Source organism: Lepisosteus platostomus, chromosome 9 (genome assembly GCF_059453375.1).
Source record: "Lepisosteus platostomus isolate fLepPlt1 chromosome 9, fLepPlt1.hap1, whole genome shotgun sequence".
Taxonomy (NCBI): domain Eukaryota; kingdom Metazoa; phylum Chordata; class Actinopteri; order Semionotiformes; family Lepisosteidae; genus Lepisosteus; species Lepisosteus platostomus.
The window spans coordinates 49,470,600-49,487,226 of record NC_142619.1 but is presented as its reverse complement, the minus strand read 5'-3'; the positions used below and the strand labels follow the sequence as shown (position 1 = coordinate 49,487,226).

Here is a 16,627-nt window from a genome sequence, read left to right as displayed (position 1 = left end):
ACTCAAAGGCTCATACTGTACTTTCCAGCTTGTATAAATTACACGACTGGGGTCCTAGCTACAGTAGGGAACAGTCACATTCTCTGTCGCTGAGTTCAGGATTACCTTTTGCCTGATGAACTACAAGACTCAAGTATTGAGTTTTTACAATGCGGAAAGCAACTCAATGCTTTGTATTGGCTAGCAATGGTTAGAGTCCTTGTTTCTTTTAGTATTCTGTACATTCCTCCAATATTTTTTTCTTGTTCTGCTTTTTTTCTTTTACTTCTGGATTATGTGCCATATAGTGTAGATTCTCATGCTCGTTGAATGGGCCAGTCAACACTATTAAAATCCAGTCTTTTTCAAATGAGGTGATTTCTGCACGTCTCCCTGAAATTAAATTTCCATTGTGGCATGACTAACTGCCCTGTCAGTACTGATGTCAGTCACTTGGTCTGCCTTCCAATGTCTGTAATAATCAGAATCATTAAGCAAAGGATTTCTGTCTATCTCAACAAGTTAGTTCAATCCCACTGAACATCAAAAGAACAAGACATACCAACCTGACATCCTGTGATGGGCAACAGAAAAGAAAAATCAGGAAGCATTATTTTTTCAATAACATTTAAATAAATCAGTGGTGGATCACTGCAACCAAAACTTAAGGCAGCAGTACTGTGTTGTGGGAGTGAATGCACTCTGACATTAGTTCTGTCTCCTTTCAGCATTTATAAATGCGGTTAATGTACCTGCTTCTTGAAGCTTATTGACTCATTCTTTGGATGGTAATGTACACAACCTCTGTTATTCTGAATATAATAAATTGAGTGTTACCATTACAAGACAGAGAACTACACATTTAACTGTGGGCAAATTTCTGACAAAGTTAAAGTGGAGCATTCTCTTGAAATCAATAGTTACATAGTTTATCTAAAATCAATGGACAAGCGTAGGTAGATCATAATAATGGATAGGCTTTAGGCTGTACCATTTGTCTCTTAACAAACAGAAAGAGTGTCAATAATCTTTCAAACAGCCTGGGATTATACGTGCATAATGAGAAGGATAGATATTGAAAAACTGATAAACCTGTTGCACCTGCCTGCAAATTCTATCACTCTTAGTAGTGGTTTTCATTAAGTATATCTCATATTGAAGAATGAAATACTGCATTATCTTTGCTTTTGTGAAACAGTATGTTATGTTGTGGTGTATTCTAATACGTTATCACATGTCTTAGTATTAATATCTGCTTCATATTGTACTATTGCAACTACTGAAATATACTATGAAATATATCTATGGTAGTAGAGTACAAAATAAAATAAGTAATTTATTTCACTCCTGCTAAAGTCCTTCTAATTCACTGGACAACTTTTGCTGTGAAAAATATGAAACCAATAAAAATATGAAATATGAACAAAATATAATATATGTAGAAAAAAATACATTTCATATTTATCATGCTACTAAAAAACCTTAAAATATTTGAAAAGGAAAGCCAAACAAAATTAATTAAGTATTTACTAAAAGTGCTCAGAAACCTCACAGTAGGGGTTCCTGGCCAACTATGAACATACAGCATTAGTGAAAGTTTTAGGATGCTTAAATTTCATGTCTGTATGTGTTTTATTATCCGTTTCTATTATACAAGCCACAGTTCAAAACAGAAAATATTTTATAGTTCTCTTTGATTTATAGGCAGAATTCCACACGAAAAACAATGATGTTTTGCCACGTATCTAACATTGTTTAATGATGGAGTAACTATAAAGTCCCATTTAACCAACTGAGATATTTTCCCTGTCAGCCTGTATTAAAAATTAAATAAAGGGAATAGTAACCCACATCAGCAGCCACATTTGGAGTATGAGAAATAATTGGTTGTGTGATCTTTGTCAGGCCTGAGGTTTCTGCTCAGCAAAGGAAGGGGGATAAATTCTGTTTACATGTGGCTGTATTGTCACTACATGAAAAGGTGGTTTTTGTATTGCATTCATTGTAGCACTGTATCTTTTCTGAAGCCTAAAATATAGACATATTGTAATAATACAGTTGAAAAACTTAATAATAACAGGAATATTACAAAAGTCAAATGCTTACACCTATCTCAAAAACTTAGTTCAGTCCTTTTTTTTCCAGAATGCTCTTGCATAATTATAAACTTCAGTTGTATTTACTGTACGTTACATGTTGCATATTTCTACTGTTTATTGTTTAAAAATCAAAAGAACATCACTAAACTATGATAACATATTTGTTACATCATAGTTAACATTTCATTTTCAGTGTTTTAGTATGAATTATGTACTCTGTGTGTATTAAGCATGTTGGTTGATACTACCACAGGTTATTTCTACCAATGTCCCTGAATACAGTCTTTACCATAAATAATGACTTGCCACAGGGAGAAGATTTCTAATTTTTATAATTTCTCAAATAAGGGAAGCGGACCAATACAATAACCTGATATACAAACATGTAGCTGTCAGGAGAATCACATGGCAGTCATTCTCTGTGTTGCATTCAGCTGTATTTTTTAAATAAAAAACAATTCCCCTTTAATGTGTCTACAAATCATTTCCCTACATTACTATTGCTGCCTTAAGGTTTTGACTAAGATGGACTGCTTTTAGAAATGGTGTTCAGAAATGAGAGGGTAATAGAAAGGTAAATGAGAAGCAAAATATTTCAAGTTAGTCTTGCAGTTGTTTGCTGTGGCCACTAGGTGGATGTGATGTAAAATATGAACAAACTGTACAGTAACGTTGTTACAGCAGGAGAACACTGTAGCCAGCAGCCTTATGTTTTAGCTGTGTTTTCATTTAGCTTGCCTTTATTTATCTGTGATCTCCTGTTTCTATTACTCACATACACTGTACAGTGGGTACAATGGGAAATGTTTTGCTTGTTTTTCAATAAATATTTTTTTCTATATATATACAGTATTTCTAAATGACTTCAATGCAGTAGTGCAATAGTTCTACATTAAATATACAGTACAGTGCCCTACATAAATTTTTGTTTTATATTCAAGCAATTTGTATTAGTGATCATAGGATTAATATGAATAATAAGTATGATATACAGTAATGTCCATTGTATTTCTAGATAATTCTACGTGTAGCTTTGATCATATTAGAATTATATATAATATATTAATATATTAGAATATACAGTATTGGGACACATTGACTTTTAAGTGTAAAATTCAGTATTTGGTTACATATCTCTTTGAAGCAATAACTGTATGAAGTCCGTGATTCATTGAGTTATCCAAGCTCTTTGATAAATCATTTCAGATGCTTTGCCAAGACTTTGCTAAAGCAAACTTTGACTTTGAGTTTTTGGCTATTCTTGGGATCTTCTGGCTTCAGTTGTTTGTTCGGGCTGTTAAATACGGTTCATGCCCAGTTGGATTGATTTATCCAGTCTAACACTATCCACTTATTTCTAATAACGAACATCTCGGCTGCACTGGCTATAGGCTTTGGGCCATTGTCCTGATATCAATGACCTCCAGTAATTTTGGAGGCATTTTCTTTCACAAAAACTGAAGACAAGTTTCTCTTAAGATTCATAATTACTTCTGAAGCTGCCATCGTAATTAAATCATAAAGACAAGTGAGCCGGTTCCAGCGCCCGTCCATGGCTTCCATTCAGTTTCACTCCAGTTTCAGATTATAGCTTTTGTCCAGATATTGAAATTAAATGTCCTGCTGGCTCAGGGTTTCTGTCTCCTTGTGCTCTGTTGGACCTTAGTGCTGCCTTTGAGAATTATACAGTGTAAATTATACTGTTGCCAACCAGACTAGAGACGTTTCTGTTTTATGGGTTCTATGGGTTTTAACAGTTCTTTCATAGTTTGAGGTATAGACAACACTTCAAAGCAAATGTGCACTGCTCCTCCTCTACAGTTGGTTATGTCTAGTGCATCCCAGGGCTCTGTTCTTAAGTTGTATTCTGATTATATATCAATGACAGCTGAATTTATATTGGTACGAGACCTAGTCTTAATAAAGCAGTCTCTCAAATTATTTTGATGATAGTAAGTCAAAGATAAAGCAATAGTTCACTACTCGGTAATTCTCAATCTTAGCTTATGTGCTTGTGGTACTGAAATGAGTGCAAAATGTCCTGTTAGGAATTTGAGTGCCACATTTGAATCAGTTCTACCATTTGAGGTGCAGTTTTGCACTGCTGTTCTTTTTCAACCTAATAGCATTGCCGTTGTCCACTTGTGCCTTTAATAATCTGATGAAGTGATGTGGTTATCAGCATTAGCGTTTTCCAGGCGTGTTAAAATGCCTCGGTTGCTGTTATGTATAATCATCCTTAATTGGATGTAGTATGTTCACAATTCAGCTGTATAGGTTTTAGCCAAAGCATATTTCTGTTTTCAGGACCAAGCATCATTCCCCTGTGGAATTCAGAGTAAACTTTAAAATGTTTTTCTAAACTTTAATGCCTTAAATAGAGGGCACATTTTACATGAGCTTTTCTCCAGTTTAAATTATTGTAATTGTAAATTGAATACATTGCAGATTATGTACATATATTATAGTTAAAATATTTTGAATCCTGTGTATACAGTAAGTTAAAATTTAAGTATATTGTAGTAAATACATCCTGTACCTGATTTAACCATTTACAGTATACAGTAACACTGTAAATCTTTGCTTAACATTAAAAATGTATTTGAAGTTTATAGGAACGTGACTGTGATGTCTATGTTAGAGATGGCTTCTGCATTAATGGCAACACCTTGGAGAAATTAATAAAACCCTGTGGGATATAAAGACACAAAGTCCCAAGGACAATGAAGTTTAAATTTCTAATCCCATTAAAAATAATGCCATTGTGTGTTTGTATAGACTGTGTACATGCATGGATTTGTGTGGGAAAGAGTAGTACACTGTCGTACTGGCTATTGAGGCATAGTAGTTCTTAAAGTGAAAAACTTCTCAGCTGCTGAAAGATGGCCAGCTTAGTGCATTTACTTCCTTGCAGCAGCTTATACAGTGTGTGCAAGTCAAAAAGAGTGAGCTTAGAAGAAAGGCTACAGGACATGTTCTGTGGCAGACACGACATGTCTAAATGAACATAAAAGGACTGTTTCATAATGGGAGGACAAAAGGATATCCAGCTGCACTGCTAAATGTCTCATAGGCTCACAGTAGGTCATCGACTGTTTATGGTCTTGGTTCCAAGGCACTGGAAATGTCAGTCATTTATACCATAATAGACATCTAAGATGAACTTCCTGCTGTCTGGATTGACTACTGCTTACCAATGCACGGCATGGCACAGCAGAAAATGCAATACAAATGCTACAACTGCAACAATCCACAGGGGTGTGCATCCCAATGCAACCATAATTATTTGCACCGTGATCCTGAGACTCATGAACCATGCTTGCATTGTGTCTATAACTGACAGTCACTAGCAGGTTCATCTACTGTATATTGAAGTGGGAAAAATAAAGAATGAGTTGTGGTAACTTGCTTACTTGAAATGTTCTCAGTTGTGTTAAAGTTCGTGATGGGGTTCATGCTGGTGTTGTGGTATTATGTGAGTGAATTTAAATCAGCTTCCAAAGAGGATCGACGGTGCACTGTACTGTATCTACTGTATGATCTACTGAACTGACCTCTGCATTTGTCAGAGACATGTCATATGTTTGTCTCCCTATAACTTTATTAAGATTTTAAAATACTTTGCACTCTTAGGAAACTGTTTTTGCTATTTTTTTCCTCCGTGTATATACCTTACCTTTAGTATTTATATGCTTCCTGCAGTCAGTGAGGAGTTAAAACACCAGCTTTATCAGATTTTGTGTCTAATCGCTAAGAACATGTGGAGACCCATTAATGTTAATAGATGTTATGTGTTTCCATAGGTAATTTGTTTAGCAGAGTTGTAATATTCTTAACTGTATAGAACACTTGCCTAAAATCCCAAGTGGCGCTGGATTTTGCCTGCTTAGGTTTCTTGCTTCAGTATTAAGTTCACAAAGCCTGTCTCGATTCTGCATAGTTCCATGTTATTAATCTAATTTCACTGATACAGATACTGCTAAATGTATATGGCATGTTGTAACGGAATACTTCACAAATTACTTATCTGATTAGGGAGATAAGATAACTAGTGTTGAATGAGGCATGATCTTGTACTGCATTTTTCTTTTTACCCTTTTTTCTTTTTTGCTTTCAAAAATATTCTTTGAAAGTGTTTTTCTTTTTTGTTTCTGAGCTTTGATAGTGTTTCACTTTGAGATTCAGATCTCTAACCAGTCGTGGGTCTCATGCTGAACCTGTGCCATTGCTTGAGATCTATCAAAGGCAAAAGCTCCATGAAAATACAGAGCCTGATTATTTGGAATTCCTTCCTTTCATGGAACAAGATCTTTTCTGTATGGTCTGAAAAGAAATGGTTTAGTAATACCTGTGAGTACTATCTGTCTTACATTGTGCTCCAAAAAATGTAGCAAACAGATGTTTCATCAAGGAAATAAAGTTAAAGTCATAGTAAGTATTCATACTGTATGAGTACAGTATGTTATTTCTTCATTGTGAAATACTGAAAAGTGGTAGCAACTTCAAAATGTCAGTCAGACTAATAAAACACAAAAAGTATATGTGTGGGAATTAAGGATTATATCTGGCATACTTTAGAACACAGGTTAAGAGCTGGAATATCAGAAGAGAGTTTGAACTGACCATTAGGGCACAGTGCCCAGAAGCTACTTTGGTAAGGTGCAATATGAGAACACAAACATGAAACCTGAACAGATGTTTACTTGTTGGAATTATTTGTCACAAATTATTGTCTGAATCCATATTGGAAACAAAGAGCTGCCAAAGCTTAAAGCTATTACAGTGTAAGGCAATAATAGTCATATCGGAAGTGATCTAATATGATTCAGTGCAGATACTTCTCTTAAAGGTCAAATCTTTTTTGCCATACAGAGCTGAACTTTCTGCACTCTAATGGAACCAGTTGCACGCATTAGTGTAATAGGTACCTAATTTGAACTATAATGATCTCTTTTTTTAACAGATCAGAGTGGATGGACCTTCCCATGGTGCCTTGCAGTATGAGACAGTTCAAGTGGTTGAAAATGGTCCAATTTTGCGGGACATGGCCTTTTCAGCAGATCAACACTACCTGTACATCATGTCTGAAAACCAGGTGAGTCATACACTATCTTATAGCAATCACACAAATTACATTTTGTTTTTGAATGGACAAAAATACCAATGCCATTAGAAGGACTATATCAGTTCTAAATGCTATTGTGTGAGGGGTTTGAACCAAAAATAAAGAACCATGTTACAGTTGAAAGAATATACAGCAAATGCTCCAAAGTCCGCCCATAAGTTGTTTTTATACTGAGCACCTGTTGCAGTAGAGACACAGATACCTAATTGGTTGAAATGGGATCCTTCAAACAGTCTTTGTGTTTGGAACTATTGTGTCAAGAATTCATTTTACCCACTACTTTGTCCCAGTAGTACAATAGTTGTTCATTGTGCAAAGAGATGAGGAGTCTCAGCAACAATGAAATAAAGAAACCAGTTCTAATTAAATCCAGTAATGAAACAGATTTTAATTATTATTCTGTATGTAAGAAATACAGTGGATTAAATGATAGTCACAGTTGATATAAAATGCACATTTACATTACCCTCTACACTAAACCAACTTTAAATGGTGGATACTTTATTTGTGAAATTAAGTATTTAGGTATAATTCATAAAGCATTTTGTACCTAGCTGCCTGTTAATGTGCCTCTACAGTTACATCCAGTTTCAGTTAAACTGAAAGCTTTTATGTATTCTGTTAGAATCATATTAATTCAGATGATCTAGTATTATATTCAGATCAAAAATAAAACGGAATAACTGTACAAAAATGTTCAACTGGTTGATGCAATGTTCTCAAGCTTCTGGCAAATTGGTTCTACATTTTTGTTAAATGCTGTACTGTATGATGTTACTAAAGTCTTCCAAATGGTCCCCATTGTTACAAGGTCCACTTCAGAGACAAAACTGACCTTTGTGTAACCAGAGTCTTAATGACTCTTTGACTTTTCTCTTTGGTCATAGACAGAGACTGAACTCTCTCCAACTGGCAAACTAATACTTTTTATACAGCCCAATCTTGTCAGCTCACAGAAGCTATAGTAGGTAAGCTTGGCCTTAGTAAACAATGGGATGGGATACTCTTAAGAAAAATTAGGTTGTTTTTGTTGCTGTAAAAGGTCAGGGGACCAGTAGGTGACACTCTTTCCTCTGAATCAGAATTTCCTAACCAGTGTCCCAGGACTGTGATTGGACTGGAGGCTGTGTTTTTACTGGGGTACCCTTCATTCTTATGTGAATGGACGATTATATCAATGAATAGTGGTTTTCAGGCTCACCAATTGCATTCATTTGAGTGCATCTTAAATGAACGTCCAGTGCCTTTTGTCACCAAACTATTATGTGTGGTAGCCTGCATGGGCTATCATTCTAAAAATTAAAAAAATGCCCCTTCACTGAACATTGGTACTCAGAAGCCATGAAGGCTCCTGTCACAGAATAGTCAAAGTGGTGACATGATTCTGTTGGGAATTCTGTTGTAGAATCACCTTTGCCCTGGAGACTTAATGTTTGCTGCTGGCAGTGGGGTTACTGCCTCTTTATTCTTGACAGGTGCTGTATCTAGAACAGGTTTAGGTTTTTATTCTGAACTTATTATCCGAGATATAAATACACCCATTTCCATTATTTAAAAATGTTTTTTAGATATTAACTATGCTTGTCAAGGTATGGTATTATATACAAAATAATAAATGTTATGGAAAAATGAGGAAGAAACTGAGGAAGGCTGCTCAGTTGTACTGGGAGGAATTATTTTTTGTGCTGGGATGTTGTCTGAAGACCTTTTTAATAGTATGGATATTCATAATTTTGTCAAAGATTGTTAAAAAATCATCTTGATTCTCTGCAGTGGCAGTGGCTCACAAATTACACACTCTCTCAGATTTCTGACATGGTAGTACAGTATATCGTTTTCACTCTAATTCATGTCTCATTTGATCAATTCTTACTTCTGAAGAAGAGGGATGTTTTATTTTTCTTCTCAGACATAGAAAACTGTTCGCTCAAGTACTAACAGATTCTTCCCTTCACTGTTTCTCACAACTTCATTCAGTGCAAAATGACACTTAGAATACTGCATGATTTTTGTTACCTGAAGGTCTGTGTTTGGAATTGATAGCTTAATGAGCCATGAATGTTGAGTATATACTGTATGTGTGTTGTCTTCTGCAGAGGTTAGATTAATTAGGATACAAAATTGGAGGACAAAGATCAGAAAAGTGGCATATTATTCTAATTGTATTTTTTTCAAAGGGAATAGGGCAATTAAAAGCTTCACAAGGGATTGTTAAATGCATATAACAACACTGTACCTAATGGCTGTTACAATATAGAGAACACAAAATAAATTTTTCATGGTGTTATGGAAAACAGAAAAATATGTAAATACTGTATGTATAAAAAACACAGAAATATGTAACTGATACACAGGGAACATAAAATTTCCATTTTAAATGCTGGCCATGCTCAGTTTATTAAAATATTTACCAATGGTACTTTAAATCTGTTAATTTGATTTTATGTTTTTTTTATGCAATTACACTTACATGTACTGTATACAAATATTATATATTGTACCTACAACATGACATTCTTCTTTATAATTTTCCATTTTTATTTAATATAAATTAGTGTTAGCTGATTTGAACTTGCAGAGAAATGTTTTGGTTTACATGCACCTGCTCTTTCCTGGACTTAAAAATAGCATAGACAACATCTTTCCCAAAACAGACCAATAAAGCTTTAGAGTTGGATTTGTTCTTCATTTTTAGCTTTTGGCCAGTTACGAATTATGACACAATCCAATTGATGATTTGCAGTTTAAAGTTTAAAATTCAAAGTTTAAAGTTAAAATTGCAGTTTTTGTTATTATTTTTTGTATGTACTGTACAGTATACCGCATATGCAAAGGATCTCTGCAATACTGTAAGTGGTTCTTTAAGTTGCCCTGCAATTTCCACTTTTAGACTTACTCCTGAAAGTGCAGTATGCTTGCTTTCTGCAATGATTAAATGTTCCACTGAGGGCACTACCTAAAAATAAAATGAAAAAAAAAACAATTGAATTGCATTGAATTGAAATCTACATTCCGTTACATTAAAATGTACTTCCCAGATTGACCCACAGCTGGTTGGTGATCCCTTTCACCTTAAAGCTCAGAGTGTAGGTCTGCACTCTTTAGTGGAAAAGCAGCAACAGTAGATTGAATGAATGAATCGGGTGCTGCTTGAATTGTTGTACTTGTGAAATACATACTCCCGGGTGGTCTTACAAAAATGCTTTCACTGAATGTTGTGTGGTCCAAAATGGTTCAGCTAATAGCTGGTTTTTCAAATGCCAGTGCTACATTCTCTCTTGGCTTCATTGTATTATTCTTGGAAGGCAGTTGATAATTTTGTTAATGTCAGCCATGTACTGTACGTAAATACCACATTCAAGGTTTACAGTACCTGAAAAAATAACTTCATCATTCTGTAGCAAAATGACTATACAATAATGTGGGTTTGTGGAAGGGTATGCCGTAAATAAAAACGTATTCTTCTATTCTGTGTATTGTCTCCGGGTTAAATTTGCCACAACATTGAAATCAAAGTTTTATATATACTGTAGTACGTAAAGTGAGCACACACTAACAGTCCAGTGGTAAGCAAGGTTCGCAGTGTGAAGCAGTTGTAAATTTCACTATAATTCTCCTCAATCATTTTCTTTTTAATCAAAACAAGATTTTGTAGCAGCTGTAGAGAAGTCTAGAGAAACGAAACATTTTGGTCAAGGCACATGAGAATTTTTTGTGCTTCATAATGACATGAAATACAGCTAGGTCCCTTCATTTTTCCATTTTTTTGTCGTGGGAATGTGGTTTGGAAAGTTTGTGCTTATTTATTTAAGGGATCTTTAGTACAGTACGTCAAGAGGAGATGTGGAAAGTGCTAACTAGTTTGTGAAACTGGCAGTTCTGTAATTCAGGAATTGGTCTCTTCTGTTTATTGTATTGACAGCTGGGCACTGATTTCTTTAATCCATACAATAAAAAGTGTTGGAGCCGGATTATCTCATATACTCATACTTTCAGTGCCCCCTTAGTTCAGTCAACCCCTGAGGTTCATCATTTCTTAACATGATTTTTTGTCCCTCTTAAGATGTTAGTTATTGATATACCTTTATGGAAAGGAACCATGATAAACAGTGATAGGGACTTCGCTATACTGACACATTTGGCATGTTAACGAATAATGATATTCTATAGTGTATATACTGTATAAGACATAGTATCATATACAGTATAGCCTGCACTTTATACTGTATGTTCAGTATTTGTTTTATCCTTAAAGGGTTATCAGATATTAGAGAATAAATGTGGACACATGAGTAACAGAAGCATTCTGAACAATTACATGATGTTTTTGTTTACAACTTTGAGGGCATGTCCAATAGAAGTGTTTAAATCTGGACTCAAGAAGACAAACTGTAGGATAATAGAATAATAGTAAGCTCCTACTAATAAAAGTAGGATGCTATTTTTTTAATTAAGCTTAAATAGTCAAAATTGAAAAACCTTATAACCTCAAGGTTATTTTTTTCTTTCTGTGCTTATTGTGTTTTAAAGTAATCATATATATATATTAGATTAATACTATATTAATTATTTAACATTATTTTGCCTCCATTTACATATTCATCCCTTGAAATATGAATTTTCAATCTAATATGATCATGTTTTAAGATGTCTGCTATAGTGGGGCAAAGCTTCAACTGTATTCATATTTACATTGTTGTTTTGCTTTTCGTTTTGTGAGTAACCCAATGGATTTGTTTTGTTTAGAAAGCGATGCTAATACATTTCAATCTGTAGTTTTTGTTATACTGATTTATACAGGAGAGAGAAGGTTTTCTTTATAGTGAAATACAGTAAGTAGTTTGTGTCTTCTTAAGACCATTTCTATATTATATATATGTTTTATATTTTAATGTGTATTTTATATGATTAAGTTCATTCTTGTCACAAACTGTCACTGTGAAACCATTTAAATTTAAACAACAACATGCTCTTGCCACTAGCTCTGACCAGCTACTAACACATCCATTAAATGTACTTTTTTCCTTCATCATCAAGGGCTTCAGTTTCAAAAGAGTTTCCAGGCTCTTGGTGCTGCACACAGTTGATCTGTGATCATTACTGCAGCATACATGAAACTGCCAGCTGCTGTCTAAGCATCTCACCTCTGCTGTACAGGTAGTGTGTGTTTCAGTCATGCCCTGGGGTTGGCTTCTCCAGAGAGAGGAGAGGGCAGCTCACAGGCCACAATAATACAGCCCTAGCACTGTCAACAGACGTGATTATTAGTGTCAGTTATGTTGATTGCTCTAACCTACAGTGTGTCATATGGGCATCAGTTGTTTTAACATATGTAGCCATTTCAATCCATTACCACTACAGAGGGAAGCCAGAATGGATTGGAATTAGAGTCTCTGCTCTCTGTGATAAGGGCATTCTAGCTAGAACATACAAGATCCAATCCAATTAAAATGTATTAACATTTAAACATTGTACAAATGTTTTTTTTTTACAATACAAGTGTATGAAACTTACATGGATTAAAAACAACTTCTGTTTGTATGTACAGTGTTTATCTGCACATGCATGAGCACACAAAGTTCAATAATTGTAATCTCAAATAATAATCTAAAATAATAATAATAATTCCTTACACTTATATAGCATTTTTCTGGACACTCCACTCAAAGTGCTTTACAGGTCATGGGGACTCTCCTCCACCACCACTAATGTGCAGCCTCACCTGGATGATGCGACAGCAGCCATAGTGCACCAGTACGCTCACCCAGCTATCAGTGGGGAGGAGAACAGAGTAATGAAGCTTTTTCATAGGTTGGGATTATTAGGAGACCATGATTGGTAAGGGCCAGTGGGAAATTTGGCCAGGACGCCGGAGTAACACCCATACTCTTTTCGAGAAACTCCTGGGATTTTTTAATGACCACAGAGAGTCAGGACCTTGGTTTTACATCTCATCCAAAGGACAGCGCCCTTTTACAATAACGTGTCCCCATCACTAATAATGGAGCTTTAGGATCCACACAGACCGCAGGGTGAGCACTCCTTACTGACCCCTCTTATACATTATCCAACAGCAACCATAGTTTTTCTCAGGAGGTCTCCCATCCAGGTGCTGGCCAGGCTCACAGCTGCTGAGCTTCAGTGGGTTGCCAGTTGTGAGTTGCAGGGTGATATGGCTGCTAGCTTTAAATAATTATTATATTTACCCGGGCTGATTGTGTTGTATTGCATATAAATGGTCAGTTCCTTTCAAAGACCAAGTCTTTGCTGGGTGATTATTCACAGTACTTATTGAAGGAACATTGCAATCGATGTTCCCGTGTAAAAACTGAGAAAGAGGTTAATCAAGTAAAAAACAGAAACACTATACTATACTAATACTACTACTGTATATTTTTTCTGTCTTGCAAAACAAGTAACAAAACAAGAGCCTTTTGTCGCTGTTGTTGATGGCATTTTATGACCATTAATATTAATCATCAATACTTACAGTATTTATTTTTATGAATTAAATTATTTTTTTATTAATGATAGTTCTGCAGTGTGTGTTGCTTCTTGCTCACATGGTGCATGGTAATGCGTTTTCCATATTTTAACAACATGTAAATATTAAATTAATATGATGGAATCTTTGTACAATAAATAGCAGTGTGATTAAAACAAAATAGTAAATGCATTTTTTTTTCACAAGAATATAAGAAAGGATAGAACTCCAGCCCAGTTGGTAGTTAGTAGCTAATTGATCCAAGGATCTCATCCAGCAATTTCTTGAAAAGAGCCAAGAGTTTCAGCTTCAGCAAGATTCCTGGATAGCTTGTTCCACTAACAGACTCCTGTGTAAAGAAGAGCCCTCATTCCCAGATTTAAATGTGCTTCCAGTGTTGGACATTTCTTTAAGCCCCAGAATGTGTCTGGTAGCTGTTCCTTGGACTGAGTACAGAATAACAATGTATTTTTTGTAACATGGTGACCAAAAATGTACAGTACACAGTATTCTAAATTAAGCTAAATGCTCATGCAATGATCGTAACATTGCTTCATTTCAATTCTATTTTTAACTATATATCCTAATATCGTCTGTATCTTTTTTTCTTTTTTGTTGTCTAGAAAATATAAATTATGTGTTAAACAAAACTGAAGACTTTTCTTGCGCAACATCGGGGTCAGCATTGCCCCCTTTTGCCCCCTTTATATTTGTGTTTTTTTTCTCCCAGAAAATATAGTATTCAGAACTTACCTACATTAAAGATATCTGACAGATGCATGCAATGACTTAAAATGTATCAAAATACAGTGTTTACTAATCTTCCCATTTTGGTATTTTAAGGATATTTGATTAGTTTCTAACTAAACCAGAATCTGGATCATTGATATAAAAATAGTAAGAGCAGTGGTTCTAATACAATACAATACCCTGTGCCAGTCCACTAATTACATCACTCCACTCTCTCTTTATGTTTACTGTTTTCTATCAAACCATAAACTTGGATCTTTTATGAGGAACTTTATTAATGCTTTTGAAAACCATGTCACATGTTCTGTGTTCCCATTACTATTCTTGCTTGTTCATTCAAAAAATTAAAAAAAAAAAGTTATATCAGTAATTTAAGACCTACAGTACCTTTGCCAAATCCATGCTAACAAAATCCTATGAATTAGATCTAATTATTGATTTGGTTCTTTAGTTTAGTTCTAATTATTTGTTTCCATAAAATTATACACTACAAATGTGAGGACTGTTCATATTATATAATTGTATACATATTGTAAAATTTTATGTCTCAGTTTTTGTCACCCTTTTATGTATGTGCACTAAATTAGCAGTTCTCCAGTCCATGGATACTATTGCATCAATAGCTTCTGAATTATATGTCTTATTTCCTTAAGTATAATTGATATTATATTATCTGACCTTGAAGATTTATTAATTTGAGTGCTTATAGGTACCTTAAATATGTTTGCCTTTTCTATAATCGTTTGATCTGTGATATTTTGTGATGTTGTGTATCTGATCTTACCTTATAAACATGAGGTTTTGAGTAGATGCCTGTGTTCATTAGGAATTGTGTACAGTACATTTGCAAATGCTGGGAGCATTGAAAGCAAAGTTTGAGGTATATTAGTATTTGATCAAGCCTACTAAAAATATCTTCCTGCAATATATTTCTTTCTACAATAAGATGTGAGCATTAGAGGCTGATCCGTGTTGTAAAATGAGATTGTGCATGTAATGAGGAGCAAGCCTGGTCTGAAACACATTTTCAAAGTTCAAACAAGATTAGGATGGGTCAGTGGTGCAAACTGATATTGCTTAAAGAACTGAACAGGAGGAGCTGTTTTGCAGTTTGAATATCCTCTACTGTCCCCTTAATTTCTTCCATATATCCATTTTCTAACCACTGTATCCAATTCAGAGTCACGGAGGAGCTGGAGTCTATCCCAGCAAGCAACAGTGCAGGGCAGGATACACCCTGGACAGGACGCCAGTCCATCACAGGCATACACAGACACCAACACACACACACTCACTCTTTTTCCAGAAGCCAATTAACTTACCAGTTTGTCTTTGGACTGTGGGAGGAAACTAGAGCACTTGGAGGAAACGCATGCAAACACATGGAGAACAGATAGCACCCAAGGAACTGAGCCCAGGGCCTCAGCACTGTGAGGCAGTAGTGCTAACCACTGCACCAAAGTGCCCCCCCTTAATTTCTTATCTTTTGTATTTCCCTTTCCATGCCTGTCTCTAAAGCCAAGGGCATATTGGAGCTGTTTCAGTATCTATGATGAAAAATGTTACATGAGTGTTGATAAGCATTAAAAATATAACCTGTGTCAATAGGGTCCTGAATAATATTTCATTATAAACAGCTGGCCTTGATAAATCCTCTTATTTTCTGCAGTTAATTAAAACACAACAGAGGAGTTTCTCAGTAGATCTGTTTTGTGTGTCTGAATGTGCATAGTAATTTACCTCGTCTCTGCACAGATAATTTATTTTATCCTGTCAAAGCAGTGAGTACCAGATAATAGCATTCCGGGTAGGAATCCTTTACTGAGACATCATTTTTTTTCGTCTGCAGAATGGGAAAAGATTATGTCCCCAGAATAGTAACAAAGAGCTCAAGCGCATTTTATTTTTCATTATTTACAATTCTTAGTGTAATCTAGGCATGCGTTCCTCGTCTCGGTGTGTACCGTTATTAAAAGAGGATAACTAAAGTGCAGCTACAGTACACGTGTGCATGGTCATTCTCGGGTAAATACCAAGGTGAACTGCATTTCTTTCAACATTTATTCAAGCTAATTTTAAAGTCCTTTTTTTAATTCAAATCTCAAGATATGGATATGACAGTTGCGCATTTTGTACATGTTAACTCATACCGATGAGTCCAGCACCTGCACAAGGGGGTGAATAAACTCT

At 35.1% G+C, this 16,627-nt stretch overlaps 1 protein-coding gene across 2 annotated transcripts in view; it reads left to right on the top strand.

Annotated features, from left to right (window-relative positions):
- The window catches only part of plxna4 (plexin A4), a 345,804-nt gene that overhangs the window by 158,824 nt on the left and 170,353 nt on the right, over positions 1-16,627 (top strand). For both annotated transcript variants that reach the window (XM_088645402.1, XM_088645401.1), the window contains one exon: positions 7,042-7,173. In XM_088645402.1, coding sequence (XP_088501528.1) covers positions 7,042-7,173 — 132 coding nt within the window. The remainder of the gene's footprint in view (positions 1-7,041; positions 7,174-16,627) is intronic.